At 38.1% G+C, this 25,388-nt stretch overlaps 1 protein-coding gene across 2 annotated transcripts in view; it reads left to right on the top strand.

Moving 5' to 3' along the window:
- The window catches only part of cntn4 (contactin 4), a 262,790-nt gene that overhangs the window by 166,753 nt on the left and 70,649 nt on the right, over positions 1-25,388 (top strand). For both annotated transcript variants that reach the window (XM_084727589.1, XM_084727582.1), the window contains exons 7-10: positions 5,526-5,628; positions 7,037-7,221; positions 16,456-16,595; positions 24,077-24,206. In XM_084727589.1, coding sequence (XP_084583715.1) covers positions 5,526-5,628; positions 7,037-7,221; positions 16,456-16,595; positions 24,077-24,206 — 558 coding nt within the window. The remainder of the gene's footprint in view (positions 1-5,525; positions 5,629-7,036; positions 7,222-16,455; positions 16,596-24,076; positions 24,207-25,388) is intronic.

Raw genomic sequence — 25,388 nt, 5'->3', positions numbered from 1 at the left:
ATACCAGTTGACACACTGGTTGGGGGTGCAGTTTTTTGTGCGTTATGTTTTGATAATCAAATGTGGCATCACCATGCATGATATGTTTTCATTTTTGTGCAAACAGAAATGTCCCCTTGTCACTTTGATCATGTTTCTGGACGGGGTTTTCTTTCTATTTTTCCTAATGCTTTCATTAGTATTAAAATGCAGCTCCTCTGCTCTGTGCAGGGATCAAATAGTTGATTTAAGACAGCAGTGCTGACAATTTGTTTCCCCCGTCCTGGTCGTGATAAACAAAAAGCCCAACTTGCTCCGCTGGTACCTGAAAGTAGGACAAGTGGTTTTGAGGAATACAAATGAAACTCAAAGGTTAATTATCTCTTTCTTTGCTAATTTCAGCATGTCCTTTAACATGTGGATCTGATGCTTTAGGCTGGCCTTATCAAGCCACTCCAGAGGAAAGGTCATTGTCAGCAAGTAATCTAATTGTAGACTTCTGTCCCAGAAGCTTGCTCCTTACCATATATAAGGACAAGAAATATGAAGCTAAATGCTAGAAATGTCTTTTATGACATTTATGTGGGTTTTTGTCCTCCAATTAATTACAGCTGAGCTGGTGCAATAAAGTCCTCCCAAGAGTGACCATTTCCTCTCAGTCAACAGTTTGACTTTGTTACTAGAAAGAATATAAGTGTAATGCTTTATTATATCCCTTCTATTTAGCATATATAAGCAGTACTGAACCCTAAGTGCACATTGCTTAGTTGTATCTAGTCTTTGACACAATCATTACTGCTGTAATAAGTCCTTAAACTTAAACTCGAAATACTGACTTAGTATCTGGAAATAATGACGCAGTGCCTCAAAATAATGACAAACCTACCAAAAAATAACTATTGAGTATCTCAAAGTAATGACATAAGGACGTGTATTGCTGCCTTATGTAAAGAAAAATGGATCAGTATCACATAAAACATGAAAAGTTGATTGTTATAACAAGATATTTTCACATTAAAAGAACATGAACATGATCACATGATAAATCTTTCTTGTTGTACAGTATACTAACTACAATATAGGCCTAACCTAAACCATTTCATTTCAGTGTTTTCAAGGTTTCAACGGTTTGTTTTCGATTATTACAATGTAATAACTTACACTGTTATAATGTCATATTATAACAATGTAAGTTATCATGTTATACCATGAAATATTGCACATTATGACATGATAAATAGTGTGTTGTTATAACAATAAAAGTATCTTGTTATAACATTCTAATAACATAAATATCACATTATAACATTAAACTTTTCAGTTCTAACAAGATAGGTTAGACTAAAATAAAAAAGTGTATTGTTAAGTATGATAAGTTTGTATGTCCTAATAACATGAAAATATCTTTTTAAAATGTGAAAACATCTAAACATCTAGTTATGACAGAAACTAATGATTTTTTTTGTATTTTTCTGGCATGGCAGGAATAGGCTTCTGTACATAGTATCTCAAAACAAACTTTCTTAAAACCAGCGTCACCGATACATATACATGTATCACGCACCATGTGCAGGGCACCAAGTGTCAGAGGACACACTGAAAGAGCTTCATTGACATGTGAAGTGTTATAAAAAGAATCAATAGTTGTTGTTGTTTTTTTAGATGAGATGAGTGAAAGAGAACATGTGAATGTGGACAGAAGTGATGATGTGATGTAAAAAGTTTCTTTGATCAAAAAGCCTGATGTTTCTCCGTAATTTTGTGATTTATCAGTGAAGTGTATGAACCAGCTGCACTACAGACTGAAGTCTCTTTTAACAGTGAGATACAGAGTTTCACGCTGATCTACAGAGGCCCGTTTCTGTCAGTGTGATTTAAAAAAAATAAAAAGATCTGGTAGGTCATTATAATGAGAAACTTAAATCTCAAAATAGTGATTTAGTATCTGAACATAATGATTTGGTATTTCAAAATGACAACTTACATACTAAGCCATTATTTTGAGATAGCAAGTCTATGATTTATATGATATTTTTTTCATCACACTGGCAGAAATGTGCCTTCATAGAGACAGAATTGGAAATAGCCTTTGTGATTTAAGCGCTCGTCTTTTCAGGCATTTCCCAAGCCCTTTCTTTCTCTCCTCTCTTTTTTCATTACACCTTTATTTCACCGAGGCAGCAGGCCTATAGCAGCAGAACGTCGGCCCTGCCTCACAGTCACAGGGGCTTACAGGGGGAGGTTGCAGGCGTGCACATTGAACAGGTGTCCCCTACAAAAGGTTATGGTATGAGACAATTACCCGTCCACTTCCACCTGTCTGCTTAAAATGGGTGATAGTGCTGTGGTTACATTCCAGTATGAGACAGTTGTGATAAGGATCTGAATTAGCTTTCACAGTCACTCAGGGAGCCATCCTGATAACACATGCCTCACCAAATCAACGAGATGAAATTGGCCTGTTTCCTCCATCTCTAGAGCTATTTGTGCAACACAGCCCTGAATTACAGCAATGGGGGGAAAACCTATTGTTACACTGGCGGATGAGAGGCGCTTAAAATACCACAGAATGCACCCAGAATTGGCACAGCTAGGACAAATGAAAGTACGCCCGATTACAAATTCATTAAAATAATTTAGCTTTGTCATTTCAGGAGAAGCCACAAAAACATGTGCTTTTCCGATGATATTACACACAGAGACTTACGAATAAGTCTACCAAAGCTAAACCACCAGAGAGCCCACATTCACGCCTGTCTGCTCCTTTATCCAGAGATTTTTAACATGCGCAGCAGCGGTATTATAATCCATCTTAAAATTATGACTTATTGCCACAAAATAATAACTTTATTTATAAAGCACCTATAAAAACTGATTTTACAAAATGCTTTGACAGACAAAGCAAATGAGCAGGATACCCAGAGGTCAACACGATAAGACCAAACAGGAGCAAGAAAAAATTGTAACACTAAGACACAAGAAAAAAACACTAAAACATAGAAAAACAATACAAATCAGTAAAATAGATAAGAACAGGAAAACGTAACAATAAGAATAAATGAAAATAGAGGGAGGAAATTGCAGACATTACATCATGTTGCCTGGTAAATTAAAGGGACAAAATCAAGCAACATTACATAATGTCAACAGTAAATAAGCACAAATGAAGGAATAAAATTAAATATATTAAAAAGAGATGACGACATCACATAAAAGCAAGTCTATAAAAATGGGGTTTAAAGGTGATTTAGAAGATGTTAGTGATTCTGCAGCCTGATCTCCTCGGGCAGGTCGTTCCAAAGTTCAGGGTGCTTTTAGATTTAAGCCTCACCTTTGGAACAGCCAGGAGGGCCCCGCCCCCGAGGAGCTAAGGCTCTGCACTGGCTCATAAGGGGTTAACATTTCAGCTGTGTACCTTGGGGCCAGACCCAGGCAGGCTTTAAAAAGTCATCAGTAAAATCTTAAAATCAATTCCAAAAAGCGCAGGAAGCCAGTGGAGGGAAGCCAGGACTGGGGTGGTGTGGTGTCATCTGTGAAAACCAGTAAGAAGCCTCGCAGCTGGGTTTTGGACCAGTTAGAGGCAGGAGATTTTTGGTTAACACCAGAGAGAAGTTAGTTACAAAAGTCGAGTCTGGAGAATATGAATGCGAGGATGACTTTTTCTAGGTCAGATTGTGGGAGCAGTGGTTTGGTTCTAGAAATGGGGGAAACAGGGCAGGAGAGCTTTTTTTGATGTGTGAGATCTGAGTCAAATATTACTCCTAGATTTCTGGCGGTAGAGGTGACATTTGTGGACGGGGGACCAAGGCTATTTTCGATGGGATTAATGGAATTTGGTGGACTGAACAGTATGACTTATGATTCTGAGCTGTTGAGTTGAAGAAAGTTCTGGCCATCCACCAGTTTGTATCACTGAGGCAGTCTAACACAGCAGCTAAAGGCTTCTTTGTTCATCTGGTTTCAGGGGCACATATATCTGTGTGTCATCTGCATAACAATGAAAAGACACTTTGTGACGCTGGATAATCTGGTCGAACGGAAGAATATAAATAGAAAATAAAATGAAAATGATGACTTAGTATTTCAAAATTAATATTTACTTAGTATCTAAAAACAATGATAAACCTTCTCAAAATTGTGATTTATTATTTCATAATAATCGCATAGTTTCTCAAAATGATGCAGCTGAAAATAATGACTTACTATCTCAAAATACTGACTAAATAATTCATTAGTATAGCAAAATAATGACTTAGTATCTCAAAATAATGAGAAACTGTCTCAAAATAAGTGTTTCAAACTAACAACTTAGTTTCTCAAAATTATGACATAACTCAAAGTAAGTACCTAATATCCCAAAATAAAGTTAATATCTCAAAAAAAAAAAGAAATAGTATCTCAAACTAATGACTTAATATTGGAAAATAGAGTTAATATCTCAAATGAATGATTTAGTATAACAAAATAATGACTTAGTACCTCAAAAGTAGAATATGTATCTTAAACTAATGACCTAGTATAACAAAATACAGTTACTTTCTCAAACTATTGACTTAATATAACAAAATAATGACTTAGTGTAACATAATAACTTAGTATCTCGAAAGTAGAATACGTATCTTAAACTAATGACTTCGTATAACAAAATAATGACTTGGTGTAACATAATAATGACTTAGTATCTCAAAATAAAGAGTAAGTATCTCAAACTATCCTCAAAACAATGACTTTTCTTTTCAAAATAATGACTTTGTTTCTCAAAATAACCCAGAATTGGCACAGCTAGGAGAAATAAACGTATGGCCGGTTACAAATTCATTAATATAATTTACCTTAGTGTCATTTCAGGTGAGGAAAAAAAAAACAAAAAACACGTGTGCTTTTCTAGCAATGTTACACACTCCAGTCTTGATTTATGAATAAGTCTCTCTCAAAGCTAGAACACCAGAGAGCCCACGTTCCCTCCCGTCTGCTCCTTTATCCAGAGATTTTTAGCATGCACAGCAGCAATATTATAATCCACCGGAGCTGCTTCACCGACAGTGAATGGGATGCTTTGTAGACACAGTAGCGGTACCCAGGGGGATTTTATGGGCCCATTTTCTGGTTCATAGCTGTTAGCACTACAACAAGATGAAACTCATCTGGATGTAAAAGCTCAAACCGTCTATGAATTCTCAAAGTTGTTTTTTCCATTCAACATCAGTGCGTCGCATGTCCACTGGAAAGCTGTGTTTTGCCTTTTTTCCCTCATTCTTTTCAATGGGGGAGCCTTCTGTGGCAGCGCTGAGAGCAGAGCGTCTTTCTGCCGCTCAGATCGCACTGCAGCGTTGGAAGTTGAAAAAAACATTTCAGCTCATTGTAAAAAGAGGGCTTTACTTGAAGAAAGGTTTTCAGTGACTGTGCAGCAACAGCAAAAGCCACAACTTGGGTTTTCATTTAGTTTTCTTGCCTGAGTTGTTTAGCTCGACTTACAAATCAAAAATACAACTTTATTTCTTTTCTTTTTTTGTTTGCACTGACGCTCATTTGCATTTCTCTTTCAGGTGTGATGGGTGAATACGAGCCAAAGATTGAAGTTCAGTTTCCAGAGGTTGTTCACGTTGCCAAAGGATCCACTGTAAAGCTGGAATGCTTCGCTCTGGGAAAGTAAGCCCACTCTTAGTCAGGCTCAGCATGCTCACTAGCATATAAAAGAAAAATATTACCACAAGAGCGCTGGGATATTTTTTTCATGTGCTTCACCACTTTGCTGCAATCCTCGTGTGTTTCAAGCTAGGCTGCATATCTAAGAAACGACGAGGGTACATGTTGCGGTGTGAAAATCCTCAGCTGAAATATCATGTTTTGTAACAGAATGTAATGACGACCAGGCCGGGCGAAGTGCCGAAAGTTAGATTATTGACCATTCATCAGGGAACAGAACCCCTTAATTGTACCCCTCAGAGGCCCTTTAAATGCTCCTTGTGATGATAATGGATGAGTGGCTGAGGAATCGGTCGGTTGAGGGTGCAAAGCAGCTAAATCTGATCTTTAAAGTCCAAAATAAAGCTGTAAATGTTAATTTAAATAGTAAGGATTTTTATAAATCACTTGAGCAGCTTGTCCCTTAATTATGGCAAATCTGAGATCAAATGTTTAACAGAATGCAAATTGATATTAGCTTGTATGTGTGAGGATAATAGGGAAGTTGAGGTAGTTTTTGTAAGGGACATTTGTGTGGAAAGCCATTTCAAGTGATGTTTAAAAAAAGAATAAAAGATACTAAAATTCATTATAATGGGAAACCTTCTCAAAATAATGAAAAACTTTCTCAGAATAATGACTTAATATAGAAAAATAATGAGAAACCTTCTCCAAATAATAACTTAAATTCTCTAAATAATGATATGTCTCCATATAATGACTTTGTATATCAGAATTATTACTCTGGATAGCAAAATAATGACTTAGTATCTCAAAATAATGACATAACTCAAAAATAGTGACTTAGTATTTCAATATAATGTCTTTATATTTCTATGTAATGAAAAACTTTCTCAAAATAATGACTTTGTAGCTCAAAATATTGACTAAACTAATGACTTACTATTTAAGTCATTAAGTCAAGTTTCTCATTGTTTTTATACACACAATCATTATTTTGAGACACTAATTATTTTGAGAGACAAACTCATGATTTTAAGATCATTTTAAGAGTTTCTCGTTATAATCACCTAATGAGGGATCCTGTTTTTCATCACATTGGTGGAAATGGGCTTCATACATCTGTCTGCTCAACCATTTTTCACCATGTAACGCCTTTAAGTATTTGAATTCTTTGCATGTCAGACAACATACAGTATAACTAGACAAAGGTCTACATCTGTTTGACTTTGTATAGCACAAGATTTTCTGCACAAAACTGATTTTTGCTCAACTTGGTGTTCAGCCTCAAATAACCTTTTACTAGTCCAGAATCTGCTCTTGTGGCTGATTTTGTTCACTTATGAGCAATAAGTCAACTGGAAGCTGTGACTTCAGGATGTTAAACTTCTCTCTGTGTCTCCTCTCACAGCCCGGCCCCGTCCATAAACTGGAGGAGAGTGGACGGCGTACCTTTCCCCAGGAAAGTGGACATGAGGAAAGCCAGCGGCGTCCTGGAAATCCCATATTTCCAGCAGGAGGACGCCGGCACGTACGAGTGTGTGGCTGAAAACTCCAGGGGGATGAACACGGTGAAGGGGAAGCTCTCTTTCTACGGTAGGTGATCCTGACGTGCATGAATATTTGACCGGCGTGCGCCACATCTGTCAGACCTGCTCAGACTGAGAGGCAGCAAAAGCAGGCACAAGCGGTCTTATAAAGCAGTCAGCGGCGATCAGAGGAGGCTCGCGCGGCGTGTGCGCGAGGAGGGAGGCTCGTTTTAACGGCACATCAAAATGATTAAAGGCTGTCAGCCATGATGCCTCTAATATTTTGATCCAGATTAAAGGAGTGATGCGGATGAGTCTGAGCCCTTGGATGCGACCTTGCTGGTGAGCCTTGTATTGGGTTCCACCAGCTGGCATCATGATTGACATCCAACTTGACTGGAGATCAAAGCCGTTAAATGTACTATACATAGACCAGTGGCACATATGTCAGGGACATAATCTGCACAGCAGCATCTGGATCCACTGGAAGGGGGTTAGTAGATTCACTCATTGTCACGGAGTCACACCTACTGAGATCACATAGCAGAAGTCATTATAACCACTGCCACTTCCTGTCCCATTCATACCCAGCCTCAGAAAAATAATCTGCTCGCACAAAATGATGCATAGTTCACATTTAAGTATTTTTCCAAAGTAAACTTTTTGATGGAAGCTGTAATCTTTATTTGACAGTAATGGTTTCCTTTCTAAATTGGGTATTTTATCTATTAGATGCAATCATATTTTATAAACAGTCTATTATTTGCAGCCATATTTTTTAAATTGACATCTTATTTTAGAGCTAAACAGATTAAATTTAAAGTGTATTTAACCAACAGTGATGCACATGTTGACATCTGTCTATAAACATGACGTTTATAAAATTACATAAGGCTTGACTGATACTGGATTTTTGGATGCCAGTATTAGGGATTAACAATATTCTGATATAGATATATTAGCTGATATTTTTTATGCAGAACATGCGCAAACTATAAAATATATACATACACACCTTTTTTTTTTTTTTACAGTGATCCTTCAAAAGTGTTAAGCACCTGCCAAACTCCATTAACATTGCTCAATTTAACTGTTATAAACATCTACTTCCACTAAAAGATGATTAATGATTTGTTGTGACTCAAAACCAGACACTTGCTCATTCAGCGAACAATCGGCATTAATTTGAACTCTAAGTTAGGTGAAACGGGCAAACACTAGCACACGTTACAGGCCAGGACATACTGGCTATAGCGTTTACTGTGAGAGGAGCAAGTATTTCAGTTGAATGTTTCCTTAATGTCTGACATATCATGGTTAATTTAATGATTTATTGCAATAAACGTATTAACAGATTTCCTTTAAAGTTCAACTGTCAATACCTATCAAATCTAAATCAGGAACATGAACTTTAGTGGTATACAAATAGTGGAGCTTTAGATTCATATTTTTTGTGACTTACCAACACTCGACTGAGTCTCGAGGAGAAAAGAAATAATTTATAGAGGAGCAAGATAATATTATGAATCCAATTTGTCTATCCATACTGAGTAAATAATGGATGTTAGCAAACCTGTCTGCCCTCACCAGCTGAAATCAGCTGTATTCTATAGCTGTTTACTTCCCCCATAATCATGAATGACATGGTCATGAATGAGTGGATAAAACAATTCCATTCCATTTATATTTTCATTATATTTGGAGCAGGACTTCTCTGTTCAGGTTTGCCAGGCAGTTAACTCGCTCTTTGAACAATCTATGGATTTTCCTCCCACCTCCACCGCTCTCTGTTTTTCTTCCTTCTGATTCTCTCCCCTTCAAGTCATGCTGTGTCAGCTGTCAAAAAATAACTCATTTGGGGCATTAAACAATTTGCCATTATTTACAACAGCCCCGGAAGCTCTTAGCCTCGTTCTCTATAACAGCACAGCAGCAGGCTGTGATCCACCGCGGCTTCATTTGTCCTTTTGAGCTGTGGCTCCTCTCTCAGTTTTGATGTGTTTTGTCACTCTCTCCCTCTCTCTCTCTTTCTCTCCTGCTGTCTGCAGGCAGGTGATAAAAATCAGTAATCTTATTTTGAACTCCCTTTGAATTAAGCCTTTGAGACATTCGTCAGCAGTGTAAGCCAATGGGGGGATCGATAAGGGTACCTCTTGTACATCCAAGCGAAGCTACAGTGGAAAGAGATGGGCTTTGTGTTAGACAGGAAGAAATGAAGGTGTTACTTTATGGAGGCTCTCTGGTCATTGTTCAAACACTCTCACACTTTTAATGTCAATGTTAGTGCACCGAGATGCAAACACACTGTCTGTCTTAAATCCCACTAATACAGCAGGAATAATGTGCTTTTCATTTACAATGTGTGTTCATGTGAAGCCCATGTTTATAATGCATTAAAAACATGCTTATAATGCAACCCCATGAAACACCGTGTTGTGTAATGATAAATAAATTACCTTATAATCTGCTTATAACACTGTATAATTGTAGATATTGGAACTCATAAAAATTGGTATAATATATAATGACTTATAAGGTCAAGTATCGCAGTACTTAATAACTGCTGGTAACTCGCTGACATTTTGTTTTGCCAGTATCAGTGTATTATAATTCTCATAGTTGTATGTTATAATAATCCTGTAATACTTCTTATAGTACTGTATATTTTGTAGTTATAAGCACTCATAACTCTTCATAGTGCTTTACAACAACAGTCCTAACACATTTTAATGCATTTTATGATCTTTAAGGTCAAGTATCATAATACTTAATAATTGCTGCATTTTGTTTTGCAAGGATCATAGTGTATTATAAATCTCATAGTTGTTATACACTATAATAATCTTATAATCTTTTTATAGCAATATATATAATTATAGTTATAAGCACTTGTAAATATTCATTGTGCTTTATAACAATAATCATAACACATTGTAAAGCATTTTATAATGACTTATTTGGTCAAGTATCGTAATACTTAATAATTGCTTGTCACTCACTGACATTTGTTTTTTTGCATAGTGTAATATAATTCCTATTGTTGTCATACATAATAATAATCTTATAATGTATTATAGGCTTTTTATAATACTGTATATTTATAAGCATTTCTAAGTATTCTTAACACATTCTAAAGCATTTTAAGTTCAGGTATCATAATGCTTCATAACTGCAGGTCACTCACTATCTTTTATTTGCAAAGGACATGGTGCATTATAATTCTCATAGATGTAATACATTATAGTCATTGTATAATGCAGTGTAATGAATTGTAATGTGATTATTCTAAGTGGTCATTGGGCGCTTTAAGGGAAGAAACTAAATTCCCTTTTGACATAATCCTTATTGTTAAAGAACGGCCAAAAGAAAAGAAAATGAATTAATAGCAGGAGTCAATTTATGAAAACAATGTTAATTGATTATATGTCAGTTAGGAATGAAAAAAGAAGATGAAAGAAAAAAGAAAAATGTCAGTGAGTGACCAGCAGTTGTGAGGTATTATGATACTTTATCTTATAAGTCATTGTAAAATGCTTTATAATGTGTTATGATTATTGTTAGAAAGCATTATTATGTGCTTTTTTTAGTATACTTATACAATGCTATAACATTATAAGTGTGTGTATAATGCCTTGTATTCCACATACAGTACTGTATAATTATACTTATAAGCACAAATATTCATAATGCTATATAACAATAATCATAACACATTAAAAGGCATTTTATAATGACCTATAAAGTTAAGTTTCATTTGACTTTTTGTGAGGATAATAATGTATTATTATTACAATAATAATTGTATTATTGTCAGAGCATCATATTATAATGAATTATAAGGTTATACTTAAAATGGTCATTGGGAGCTTCAAGTGAAATAATGAAATTCTCAGTTGGAATAACCCCATTTTATAGAATGGTTAAATGAAAAGATTACCAGCAGGAGTATATTTATGAAGGTAATGTGAATTGATTATATGTCATTTTTAAATGTATAGCCTGTTTGCCATCTTCCTCCAGTGAGACACACCAGAGGCTGGGTCAGGGTTAGGGGTTAGTGTATTATAATACAGCAATATCACACAAGAGGGAGTATTGTTGTTCTCATTATGTTCAGCACTCGACCTGTGGCCTCATGCCTACGACCAAATCCCCCCCATGTGATATTACATCTATACAACAGTTCTACAAGCGTCCAGCAGCAGTCTAGTCTAATCTGCCTGATGCACTGATGCTTTATCTGACTGAGGTTTGTGCAAGTTAGAATCTGTGGCCCTGACCACGGCTCTGAAGTATCAGTCTCAGTCTTCTTAATGGACTGAATGTCCAGTGTTCAATGTTTATAGTTTTGAGACTCACACCAGTATGCACCAAACAATCAGACTGAGGTTGCTTGGAAAGGGTGGTCTCGGTCAGCTCTCAAGCAGACTCTGGTGCAGCTGTGGTGCTGGTGTGAAAGCAAATGAACCAACCACAGGATTTTACAATAGCTGATAGGTGATTTTATCATGATTTCAAAAGCTAAACTACAATTAAATCCATCTGCTAAGGTTGAAACCAGGGGCGCGTATACTCATAGGGGCGTATACACCCGTCCTGTGCCCCTCCTCTTGTCCAAGCAAGTTACTTGGTCAGCACTAACTGCTGTATTTGCAAAAAACAAACGAAAATAAACGTCAGTGAGTGACCAGCAATAGTATACACAATAGTATGATGCTTGACCTAATTATATAATGCTTTATAATGTGTTATGATTATTGTTATAAGGCATTATGAATGTCTTTGAGCGCTTATACTATAATTTTAATGCGCTATAAGCAGTTTGTAACACATTATAAGCATGTTTATAGTGTATGATACACACAGGCATCATAGAAAGTGCTGCCTTTTATTTCTCCATCTATTCATTTAGTCTTGTTGAACTAACTGAAACAGGAATTCATTAACTGCATTGAGTTTTTAGAATCACAGTTTTGGTTTTAAGCTGGAGGTGAAATTAAATTAATTAGATCTCTTTAGTTTGGGTGCATTTAGTCACAGCCTGTCTTCATAATTATGTATGTATTGGAAGCAGTTTTTAACCACCACTCAATCCAGAGACGAGGGGGTTGTTTTTGTTAAATTTCCATCTCGGAAAGAAAAGCTAGGAAAAGAAATGGGCGCTCGCTGGCTCATTGATGTTGATATCACTCAGAGGGAAAGTGAATGCAAAGCTCTGACGGGTTAGTTTCCACTGTTGTATTCGCGTTTGTGTTTCTGCAGGCTCACCCGCTGCATTATCTCATAGTGATTTCACTGATAAGGCAAATTCCAATCCCTCCTCTGCTTTGGCCACTTGACGTTTGCTCTGATTGTATGCGCGTTCGGCCTGGCGCGGCCAGAGATGGGCTGCCTGCTTTCATTTGCTGAGCGTTGACTGAGAGTCGATACGTTCGCAGTGGGTGAGGGATAGAGTGAAGGACCCTGACAGCGAGGAGGAGGAGAAAAAAAAAAAACAACAACAACAATGCAGTCCTGAAAGGTGCAGTGGGTGGGGCAACTCGGCCAGACTCTGATGGAGGATTGCGGTTGCGTGAATGGATGTGATGCTAAATGACTGGTGATGGTAGAGTCTTATAGAGTGACTTCCTCCCATCTCCCCCAGTGGGTTCTCTGCTAAACACACATAAAGGCACATACCACACAGGTTATTAAGGGCATATGAGCTGGTATTAAATTTGGAAAATGTTTTTAAAAACACATCATAGTGAATAAACTGATGCATAATTTTTACCTCTGGGTATTCAACTGTTATTGGAGGCCAGACGATAAGGGGCGGGACTCAGAAAGGGTCAATTATTGCACTAGAGGTCGCCACCTAACAATAAATGTGAATAAGCTGCTAGCACAGATGACGTACGCGGCCATTTTTCTGGTGTCGATGGGCTGAAACCACCCAGCATGCAACCCTTAATTTACAACTCCCACCTCCAAGATATATTCTGACTGGGCTCATCCCCTCAGTGTAGGGGGTTATGGTCAGATCCATACTGAAGGTATCTAAAATGTGATAATATCAATTTGTATAGAACATATTTTTTCACTTTCAAATTACTTATATTTTAATTAAATGCATTTCCCATACTAGTATTAAATATTTTATTCATTTATTTAAATATTAAAGAATAAGACATATTTTTACATACTATCATCATGCTTTTTTTGTTATGCATTGTAGCAGACTGTACATATTTTCACATATTTCTATTACTATTTCCTATAATCTCTCTATGCTTATTTACCTTTGTATTCTGGAATGGGAACATCTATAACTTATTTCCCCATGTGGATCAATAATGCATTTCTGAGCCTGAATCAAATTAAATGCATTTGATTAGCAAGTATTTGTAACCAGATACTTTTGGATGTATTTGTGCCCATCTCTGTTTGTAGAGTAAAGCATCTACAATGAAAAGAAGGCTAGAATAGATGTTCCACAATGAATGTCTCTTTTCTGTGGCAAGATAAGCAGCAGCTCTCACTCAAAGGAAATTGTAACCCTTTTTCACTGTTTGCAGAGCACAGCCTCCACACAAGTTAAATGTTAATGACCCCAGCCAACCCTGTGCTGCAGCCTCGGCTGCAGAGGGATCTTACGAGCCCTATAGTACGACACATGATCCACAAACACAAATGTTTCTTTGATACTGGACTGGATTTTGATGTTGCTGTACAGGGCTCCGACATAAAGACACAAATACCCCCCTCTGGTCTCTGCATCCACCTCTTTTTATCAGCCCTCGCTCGGCGTTTCTCCACACCCACGTACACACGCAGCCGAGCTCACACATGGGCTCCATGCTGAAGTTGTAGATATTGTGGGGATACATTTGCAGTTATTGGATTTCTCTTTGTGTTATCCTGCTTTACTCGAAGGCAAATACTGTATAGCAGAAGCCAATTAGAGCGGGATTTGTACTGGTGCTGTAAAATCCTCCACAAAGGTCAGCCCTTGAGAGTGGCATTGGGTGAGGTCTGCTGGAATGGAAAAGTGCGGTCAGCCATTACTCTTGTCCTGCCACCGGCCTTGTGTGATATAGGATGATAGTAGCTTGACCTACACATCATCCTGAATGTACAGAGCATTACGCAGAGAGCTTCACAGATCTAGTTTTATGTACCACTTTTTTTGGCTTAATCATTAACTAGCCTTGAGTTACTCGCATGACACAGCAAGAATCAATTCTGCTCCTGTATAATTATGCCATCATTTACCTAGATTGTATCGAATGGAGGGGTTTTATGGCACCCGTTGCCACCCTAATGTATATGGATCTGGGTTTCATCACTTTTGTTCTACTAGAGGAACACTGGGAAACTGAAAGAGACCTTAAAAGGAGAACTTCAGTGATAAATCACCTTAAGCTAAAAGCGATAAATGTGGGATTTACATCTTGTCTTCATGTATACAGATATTTTGCAAAATGAGCATTTTCCTTTACATTTTACATACATACAGTTTAGGTCCCTGAAAGTGAGATTTTTTGCGACTGCCTTCTTTAAAAAAAACTTCTGAACATCTAAAATGAAATGTTTGGGAAACCATTACATCAGCACCCACCCCACCTGGTAGACTGTGAGTTGAATTAATAAAAGTGAAGACACAGGCGTCAGATGGGAAAATAAGCTCGCTACTCATGCTCTCTGGTACTTCGTGTATTTGCGATGTTGACTTTATCACCATCTACTGGCCTGGAATGCTGGTTTTAACGTTTTTGATTGTGTTTGCGCTCATATCTGTAGAGTGATACTTTGTAAAATGAAGGTTGTGTGTTTAGACTTAAAGCCTCAAAGTAACACTAGAAATTAATCAAATCATCAGTGAGTATCTTTTGTTTTAATTTAATTAGCCCCCCAAAAAATCACCATCAAAATCTTCAGTTACATTTGAGCACATTACATGTAATTTATGGTAAATGTCAACAAATACTGATTGTTACTTTTAATCTATGCTAATTTACAAGATACGAGATTGATTTATTTATCATAATACAACAGCGTTGTATAGCAAGATTTAGCGTACGTGTGTTTGTGTTTATTACAATAAAGACAGAGGTTCTTACACCTCCTCCATTTATATTAATCCATTCATCACTGATCTATAACCACTTATCCTTTAGACGATAGTTTAGAAGTTAGAATATATGGCTCCAACCGTGGATCTGAAATATCAGTAGCCTAAAGGCTCTATTACATTCTCAAACTGATGTGCACACCGACAGCTGCAGACCCCATAGATGCCTTTTAGTTCTGTTTATAGTACCTGCTCTTCAGTCAGTTTTATCTGGGATCTATATCTATAAGCATACACTATAAATACTCATACAATACTATATTGTAGCCTATATACTCTATACAGTTTCATGATCAAAGTGACATAATATGTAGTCATGGAAGAGCGAGATGATCATAGAGGCACACTGCTGCCTGTAGTATACCTGTAATATTTCTGTGATCATTCAGTAACATCTGTGCTGCTGAACCCTGACCCTAACCCTCCCATTGGGCCATCCTCCCATTAAAAATTAACAAACTACCAACTGGTTGTGGGGGTCTGGAGCTGACATTGGGCGATCTAGCTAATTGCAACTTGATGGTGAATGTGCTTTCCATAGTAATGTTTGTGGCTGTATTAAACATTAATCCTGAACTCATGTTTCCATGATAGAGACCTGGTGTAAGATAAGTAATAATTTAAAACGATAAACAAGATTTTCCTGCATTAAGAGCGCTGTCCTTTGCTACATTTTCTATGGCTGATGTTCAATTCTGTGTTTTTTAGGCAATATCGACAATAAAACCTCTTTTCATGCTCTTTTTTTTTATAAATAAATATAAATAAATAAAAGACATCAGTTTTTTTTAGCTCTGAGTAGTGCCTGCAGTTTTCCTCAAAAACTGTCAGAAATAAGTGCAGCTTGAATGCAACCTGACAGGTAGAACCCAGGGTAAAAAACTACACAAAGCTCTTGCTACTTCTTATTAAGTTTAATTGCCATGAGCACATGGTAATTGGAGGTGACTTAGATAAGCATATAAACAGACTCCTCTCTTTCATCAGGGTTTTCACAGAGTCAGACAGTCCCTGTTTGCTGTGATTTTTAGTGACTAAATCAAACTGAAACTGTGAAATCAAAATAGGATTTTTAATCTCTGTGGAAATTACGCCTTTGCTAATTTGTCATTTCCTTACAGCCATGTAATTTTGTCTATAACAAAAGTAGACAACTTCAGCTCACGCTCATGTTTTCTCTGTTTCCAGCCCCTCCTCATCTCATTGAGAAACCCCAAGATGTCCAGAAGCTCATTGATGACTCGTTGGTGTGGGAGTGTAAAGCCACAGGGAAGCCAAAGCCTTCTTACAGGTGGATGAAAAATGGAGAGAACCTGGAGTCTGTGGAGGTGAGATCTGCCAAGCACTAGCATGTCTTTAGAATTGAAGATAAAGCCTCTGCTTCCAAGGTTAGACTTGCAGCAGCAGCAGCAGCAGCTCTGGCACAGATGTTTTCTTGCATACTCACTGAATGAAGAATGTGAGCAACCATGTACTGTATTTTCCAAGCTTTATTGTGTCGTTTGTTCAAGCTTTACTGACTAATTACCATGCATTATTGTCTTCTTCATTACAACACAAACGCCTCCTTTGCAGCAATACATTATGTTATTCAATTCTGCAAAACAGCGTTTATTTCAGAGGAATCAGACTGTGTCTGCTGTGCTTTTTCTGTGCTGGGAGTCTAAACTGTAAACAGGCCAAGTATTTCATGCTGGTCTGGAAAGCACAGTGATGTAAGAGCTACTCTAATCTTCTGTTAAATCTCTCCTCACCAAGTGCAGTTATTAATCCTGGGCCACCAAAGACGAAAAAGTAAGATTCTCTATATAAACACTGTATATCCTACTTTCATTTGAGCTCCCTGCCCTCTCTGGATTCCCATTATGGCTACTACAATGAGAAATGAGCCCACTGATGGACACAAGAAGGGGCGGTGGGTGGGGGGGTGGGGTGCAATCGCCCTCCCTCGTGCCCCCATTTTTGAAAAAGTGCTTTAAAATTGTCCTCTTGGATGCCCTAAGGTGGGTAAAACATTATAAATGCATTCAAGAGGGACCCAGTGTCCAAGACAGTATGCTAAAGTGACCTCTAGGGTTCCCTTCCAGTGGACAAAATGTGATAAAGTGCCCTCTAGAAAGTCCTTCCAGTGGACAAAATGTGATAAAGTGCCTTCTAGAGTGCACTTCCAGTGGACAAAGCGTGATAAAGTGCCTTCTAAAGTGGCAACTTGTGGGCAAAATGAAGTGCCCTCTAGGGTGCCCTTCCAGTGGACAAAGTGTGATAAAGTGCCCTCTAGAGTGGCCCTCTAATGGACAAAACATGTGCCCTCTAGGGTTCCCTTCCAGTGGGTAATATGTGATAAAGTGCCCTCTAGAATGTCCCTCCATAGAACAAAATGTAATAAAGTGCCACCTAGAGTACCTGCCCAGTGGGGAAAAAAGTAATAAAGAGCCCTCTAGAGTGTCCCAGTCTCCTAGACAAGAAGACAACAAGCCATCTAAGATGTTCTTTCAGTGCAAAAATCACCTGGTGCCCTTTCCTTTATTTGCCCCTGCCCTGCAGACAGCCTCAGTCCACCACTGGATGAACCCACTGTGGCTCCAACCAGCTTCCTTGTACATCCAACTTTTAACTGCGATCCATTGTTGGCATTTGCACAAATATGATTAAATATCCCTCCATCGTATTGGATTATTATATCGGATCCTTTAGCGTGCAGGTTGTTTGGGGAAGATTGATTGGACGCTGGAGCAGAGCTTGCACCTGATAAATAAACAGGCATTATGTTAATTTGCTTCATTATGCAAAAAAGGCGACAAACACACCAGAGGATATCGATCAGTACTCGAATGTTATACATGTCGTTGGAATGAACCCACACTGTCGTTATATCACCACAGGCAACACTCTGCTCAGCAAAGCCTCTTTCTCATAAAAAACAGATTTGGCTTGCTATCAGGGAAGAATAATCAACAATCTGTTTAGCCAATGGCTAACATTTTTATCAGAAGCCTTTTATAAGGTAACAACACTCCAGTGTTTGTTTGTGAGAAAACAAGATGGCCCATCTGTTTTTATGTGTGAAACAAATCACATTTTTGTTTCTCTCATTAGGTAGTTTCTTAAAAATAGTAAATATTGGGGGCATTGTGACGGTTAGTTTCTAATGTATCATCAGATTTTATTTTCTTTTGTTAATGAGACCTCACTCCCACGCTTTTCTCATTCCATCCTGAACTCAATACATTCAAATGGAAACACAACTGTTTTAAAAAAAAAATATCCTTAAAAAAGGCTAAATTGCTCCTCAGCCATCTGGATTCAAAGCAATGAATGCATGATTAAAGGTTAGGCGACAATGACTGTGTGGGGTTTTTTTTGTTTTGTTTTTTTGTTTTTCCCCTCAACATAGACATAATAAATGGATATATTCCGAATGCATGGGTGAATGGATTAATCAGTAAAGGTGGTTACATTGTTCGAAATGCCACCATTAACCACAGTGGCTTAATGAGTGGAAGAGGGAAAGGTCAATGGTGTAAGGAGCAGTGGGGAGAGGATGCACCATTTGTTGTTATTTATTGCAGTGAATCAATTGAGACCTTCCTGACTGTAGAGTTCACAGGGACTTATTTCTGCTGGCAGCTTTCTCACCTTGAGCAACAGAAATAGAGCAATCAATATACAAACATAAGAAAACACAAGTTATATATCATATCCACCATGTTTTCACTCTCAACATGAGTACAGCAACTTGTAAACATGCGACATCTGGGCAGACTTTCAAAATAAAGGCACAAAAACTACCTGACTAGGTTTAGGCTAAAACAACCACAGTCCCTTTTTGTCACACATGTGCTGGCTTGACTTGCCGCGTCAGCCCAGCACGGCAGAGATTGGCATCGTCATTACAACAAGGGTATCTGCTTGAACTGATGAAGCGCTTATCTTGAGTCAAGCCGTTGTAAAACGGTGGATAAACTCATTTAATTTCACATGAGTTCCTCAGAATAAAAGTCCCCTTTTATTTTGTAATGTTAAAAGCATTTATTATCAGGTAGCAAAATCAGTAACAACAGTAGAATAAAGCAGATACCTGAAAATAAAAAGAGAATAAACTAAAAAAAAATGAGCTAGTTCATGTTCATTTGTCATTTTTCCTACAATTAATAAAACCCACCTCGACCAGGAGGCTATATAATTACATTACATATAATTCAATCAACACGGCGTAGTTTCACTCAGCACGACCAAAAGTGACAATGGAAAACCACTATTATTGGGTTAGGTAAATCAACTCTGACTGTTGGTTTCATACGGGACATGAACCCCATTCTCCTGAGTGAAAGTCCTGCGTTTGTTTGACCCATCCATGCAGACTTTTTTTTTGCTCTTTATACTATGTTACCCACACATGAAAACGTAAAGCTAGAGGGGCGCCTCTATGGGGACGCTGCAGGGGTACCTACAGCATCAGAGTTTAAAGCATATGGAGCACTGACAGTACTGCTGTATTTGATGCACTGGGAGTGAGAACAGGCTGTCATATCTGTTGGGAAAATTGACCATACAGTACAGAAGATTTCTAAGGGGTCATGATATATATAGCTGAGTATATGTGCATTCAATTATTCAATGTCAGTCATTTAAAATATTTAAGAACCCCAACTATTTCCAGTGTTTCACTCTAATAATAGTACCTCTCAAACTGGTTCCACAAGTATTGGGCTCGTTGTTGGACAGCCAGTTCACATGCCGCTGCGTTCCACCAGTATGACTCTTCCAGATTGAGAGACTCCTTGTATTTTCCCAGGTGATGCTTTGCGTCACCGCTCCATGTCAAAATAGCGATGGTTTATTGGAATGCCTCTTTTCTCGTGGCTGTTTTCATCTGAAGGACCTCAGTCTCTGCTGTTTTATTGACAATGGCTGCAGGATTAAGTGGCTGTGCAATTAAAGGGAAACCCCGCCGTGAAACAGGATTTTGTCCATTTAGAGGAGTGCGGGAACACCATACAGATGCGGCTTACAGTAGTGTACTTGAGCTGAGGGTTATTCCTTTTTAGGACTCTCTAATGTCAAAGCCTTTGAATTTCAGGGATGGCTGATCTAATGCTGGACTGCATCCTGATTAGGACAGGAAATATGTTTTGGTTTTTTTTCTATTTTCTCCGTTTGCCCTGTTCATTCAAGCTCAAGTGGAGCTTTTTGTTCTTGCTATTATAAAGCCCCTGTTGAGCTTGGTTCATGTCTACTTAGAGTTCTTTCTTACTCAGGCATGGATGGTAGATTAATCCAACATATCTGAGTAGAAATAGCAGTTTCTTTCATAGTCCCACCCTGGCGAGCGCTAATAATTCCTTGTTGTTAAAGCCTGTAGAGAAATTTTGCTGTTATTTTTGAGATAAAACTTGAGATCAACATAAGTTTCACTTAGGGCTGGGCAATTTATTGACATAATATCAATACTGTGATATGAGACCAGATGTCATCTAAAATCTAAAATTCTGGATTTTGATTATATTGTGATATGGCACGATGTCTTTTCCTGGCTTTAAAGTGATTTAATTATCAGACTGGTCGAGCTGTTCTGTTATTTCTTTGTCATCATGTCCACATGAAAAGTGCCAATAGTCACCCCTACAATACTGTCACAATATCTAGTGTTTGGTCGAAAATAATGTGACATTTGATTTTGTCCATGTTGCCCAGCCCTAGTTTCATGTTTCAGCACAGTCCCAGCAGTCCATGAAGTAATCACAAAATTTAAAGGCCAATATTCCCAAAAATACAAAATAATCCCTTTTAGTCATCATCCACGAAACACCAAAAGTCTGTGGTGGTGCCTGCATCATTCTACCTTTAATATATAGAGACATTTATATGAATGAGTCTCGTTAGGTTTAGGCACCAAACTACTTAAGTTTATGAAAAGATCATGGGTTTGTTTAAATTAAATACTTCCTTAAAATAATTAGCATTGACTGTTGGCCTCACATGAGAAATAAAACCTGTTCTCCTGTGTGAAAGTCCTGTGTTTGACCCACCAGTCCACTCTGAGGATTTTGTTGCTCTTTATACTCTGTTTATCCTTGTTGCATTGAAGTTGTGATGAGTGTCACGAAAAAAAGGATAAATTTTCCCAGTGAGCACGAATCTCTAGATTGTATTTCATGAGTGTTTCACAAACTGCTGTGATAATGGGCTGCAAATTTGCCTCTTATTGACTATGCTTACATGCACAAAATATTGTGACAGTTTTTGCTCTTAATATTCCTGTTTACAAGCAGCCACTCTGATTATGAACAAGTGGATTGGTTTGCTTGTATCAAAATAGTTGTTTTTCAAAGTTTTCCACCAATGATGGATTTGTTCCACTGTGTGAACGTAGCCCCCCTCTGTCATTCATTCACCCACCTTCTTGAAAAGATCGGTGTTGCAATAGTTGTCCATATCCAAAAACCTATTGATGTCCAAGTCTTACATAATATTTAAAAGTAGATGTGTTTCTGCTTCCATCCCATGTTGGTTTGTTTACAGCATGCAGAGCTGACTATAAACAGGCAAGAGCCTGTGTGAAAAAAACTGCGTTAAAAACACCAATGGAGACACAGATTCTGACTGCACTGCATACATGTCCAAAGAATGCTCCTAAAACCTGAATAATCTCAGTGTATGCCACATTTTGATAAGAAAATAGTATATTCTGAATAACAGCCAAGGCACACAGTAGGTGGAGGCACCACAAAGTGAACCGAGATGCTGCCCTCTTCTTTTCAGCAGCCATGTTAATTAATTGGACTGTCCTATTTTTGACGTGCTCCATGAGTGAATCTGGCATGAAAACAGCCCGATAATCTACTGCTATTTAAATGACGTATTATATATAATAGAAATAATCTAAATCCGATAAATGATGAAATATGTATCCCATGCTTTCCAACTCTCTCCACTCATTAGCGTTTGTGCCTACTTTTTCATCCACATGAAGAAATATGACAATCTGCCATCTACTATATTTAATAGAAGTAGCATCACTGTTGCTTGTGGTTATATTTTTTTAATTATGCACTTTCTCCACATATTTGTCCATTGTGTCTACAGAAAAGGAGAGAGACAAGCAGCAGACAGACAATGGGGAAATAAAGAGGGAGGGTCCACTTGTTATCCAGGAACACATAAAAAGCTTTAAATTCATGAGGTTATTTTAGAGATCAGCTCTACCTGTGACCAGAAAACAGCCGGAAAGCTTCCACTGTGTTCAGCCAAACTGCTTCTCATTCCAGACTTGACGTGACGCAGCACTTTGCAGCACTTCCACCTGCTGCGTGCCTCTGCCTTAATACAGAATATACAAACATAATATCATGTTTACATGACCTGGATCAAATTCAGAATACTGACATGTTCTGGACAATACTGGGAAATTAGTGTGCATGTGAACTAACCACTGTCCCTCATCATTGCATTGGAAGAAAAAGATCCTTGTATCCACAGTAGTGGATGTAGTGTTATGGTAATATAAAATGTAGCTTCTTTAAGTTTTACAGCTGTAATGTGAATGTAAATTTGCATCGTTCTCACAAAATCTTTCTTCCAGAAATTAGTCGTTCGGAGGAACATAGCTGCAGACAGCAATCAAACCCACAAAACTCACTTTCCTCAACCAGAAAAGTCATTCCTTCATGCCACCTACACTTTTGCATGTTTCTGCAGCTTTATATCAAACGAATCAACCCAGTGTTGTTGGCAAATGACATTGCCAATCATTTTCCTTCAGCATAAGGCGTGCAGATGGTCCCCCCAGGTCTCTGCATGAAAAACTGCTGATTTGAGAGGAACGTCATGCTTAATTAATAGCAGCCGTAAACGGGAGTGCTTTCCATGCACAGACTGATAGACGCCACCATTTGCCTCCTTTGCCAGCAGGGATATTCGCCCCTGCACATCCAGAGCCACAGAGCGTTATGGAAATTCAGGCACAACCTGCTCAAACACAGGATTAGTTTGTGATCTTTCAGCGAGGACGGTCTCTCTTTTCATGTGACAGTACCTTAATCCCCCGCGACTGGAGTTCAGGCCGCTCAGACACCCCTATGGAAATGGGCTCTAATGACATTACGGGCGAGCCTGGGGAAAACACAGGAGATGAAGGGCACGAGGAGGCACAACCTGACACAGCTGCATGGAGATGTATGAAAACTGCTCAAGGATTTAATACAGTAGTGAAGGAGTTGAGTGAGGGCCCCGAGTTCAGAGAGATAAACGTATATTGAGGATTAAATGTCCGACAGATGCACTGATCCAACTGAGTTTTTAGTTCATCAGGCCCAGCCGTCCTTAAGTAGATCTTAATTTGACGGCTCAGTGACGAGCAAGATTTTCTCCGGCAGGGATGCGAAAACGATAGTCCAAACAGATGAAGAGGAGGTGCAGCTTGACCATGTAAACAGCACTTAGTATGTATGTGGCATACCTATCAGAAAAGCAATTTTCACAATGCATTATACCTCAGATGTTACGATATTCCTTCCCCTCTTATCCCCTCCTCCTGCTGAAGGGGAAACAGGCCCTGTGGTGCAGTCGCAGATATAAATAGGGCATGGTTTTATTTCACTCTCATAAACATGCAGATTGATTAGGGTCATTTTCTGCTAGCCTGCCTCCATCCACCCAAGCCTTTCCCTCCATTAGTGATGAAAACCTAGATTTATTGCCACGTCTGTCACTTCCAGACCATAATTCACTGGCCCACTGGTTGCCTGTTTTTATGTAGATGAGCACTGGGAATAAGGCATATTAAAGGCATGTGTCTCTATGTCCACAGGAGCGCGTACAGGTCGCCAATGGGGCCTTGTCAATCAGTCGCCTGACCCTGTCTGACACAGGAATGTACCAGTGTGTGGCTGGGAACAAGCACGGCGAAGTCTACTCCAATGCAGAGCTCCGAGTTATAGGTAAGACATTGGCTGTGTGTGGGTGTGTGTGTGGGTGTGTGTGTGGGTGTGTGCGCACACAAGGGATGCACCAAAATCTAAATAGATTATTCGGAAAAGTACAAATGATGTAATGAAAACAGATACTTCTTATACCTGAGGTTGCTAGTTGTTATTTGGGAAAGAAAAATCCAAAATATAATGCAGTAATGTTCAGTAACGGTAACCTTTGTATTTTGGAACACAACAAAAGCAAACATAAATTCTCAGCAATACATCATGGGATAATTATGTAAATGAGGGCAGTTTCTCAGCCTATCAGCTCCATATGTGAATGTCACAAGCCAGATTCTTACAGTGCTCCACAATAGTTGAAGGACGCCATTACACAAACTACACAAGTTTTCCAGAGTGTTCAGAGTGTTCAATGTAATCTTACTGCTACACCTACTACTACTACTACTACTAATAATAATAATAATAATAATAATAATAATAATAATAATAATAATAGTAATAATGATCATACTCATAATCATTATCATAATGAAAAAGGGCGCTGGATATCAGAATCAGATCAGAATTGACAAAAGGTGGATCGCGCATCTCTCATTTCAGTATCATAATATAGTATAATATTAATATATGTATAATATTCTGACACTGTGAACTGGAGGAAGATTAACACAAGAAATATGAACATGGCCTTGTTGCAATTTAAGATTAGTCCCTTCAAGATTATTTTTTCATATTTTTTTTTTTTTTTTTTCCAGTTTGTTATCGCTCAATGTCCCTCAGTTACAGGGTTGGTGGTGAGATTCAGTTCATGAAACTTTCATGAAAGTTTGTGAGTTATGAGAGAGATTGTGACAGAGATACAAAAAAGTACAAGAATGAGGATGTGAAAATATTTCATAACTAATTAAATGCAAATATTAAGTAAACTTGATGCTTTGAAGGCACAATGATTCCATTGCCAATTAATATTCAGTTACAAAATACAACATTTGCCTGATTAAACATGGCTTCCAGGATAAACCACACCCACATCTGGTCTTCTGTGTGAATACTGATACAGAGACATCATTTTGTTGATTGAACAGATACAGATACAGATAATAACATCTCAGTGGACTTCTAGTGCAGTGTTTGTCAGTCTAGGGATCAGAACTTCAAAGGGTTAATTTAATGAGTTAATTTCTG

This window comes from Lutjanus erythropterus, chromosome 2, assembly GCF_056507025.1.
Source record: "Lutjanus erythropterus isolate fLutEry1 chromosome 2, fLutEry1.hap2, whole genome shotgun sequence".
NCBI classification, from domain to species: domain Eukaryota; kingdom Metazoa; phylum Chordata; class Actinopteri; order Lutjaniformes; family Lutjanidae; genus Lutjanus; species Lutjanus erythropterus.
This window is presented reverse-complemented; position numbering and strand designations above follow the sequence as displayed.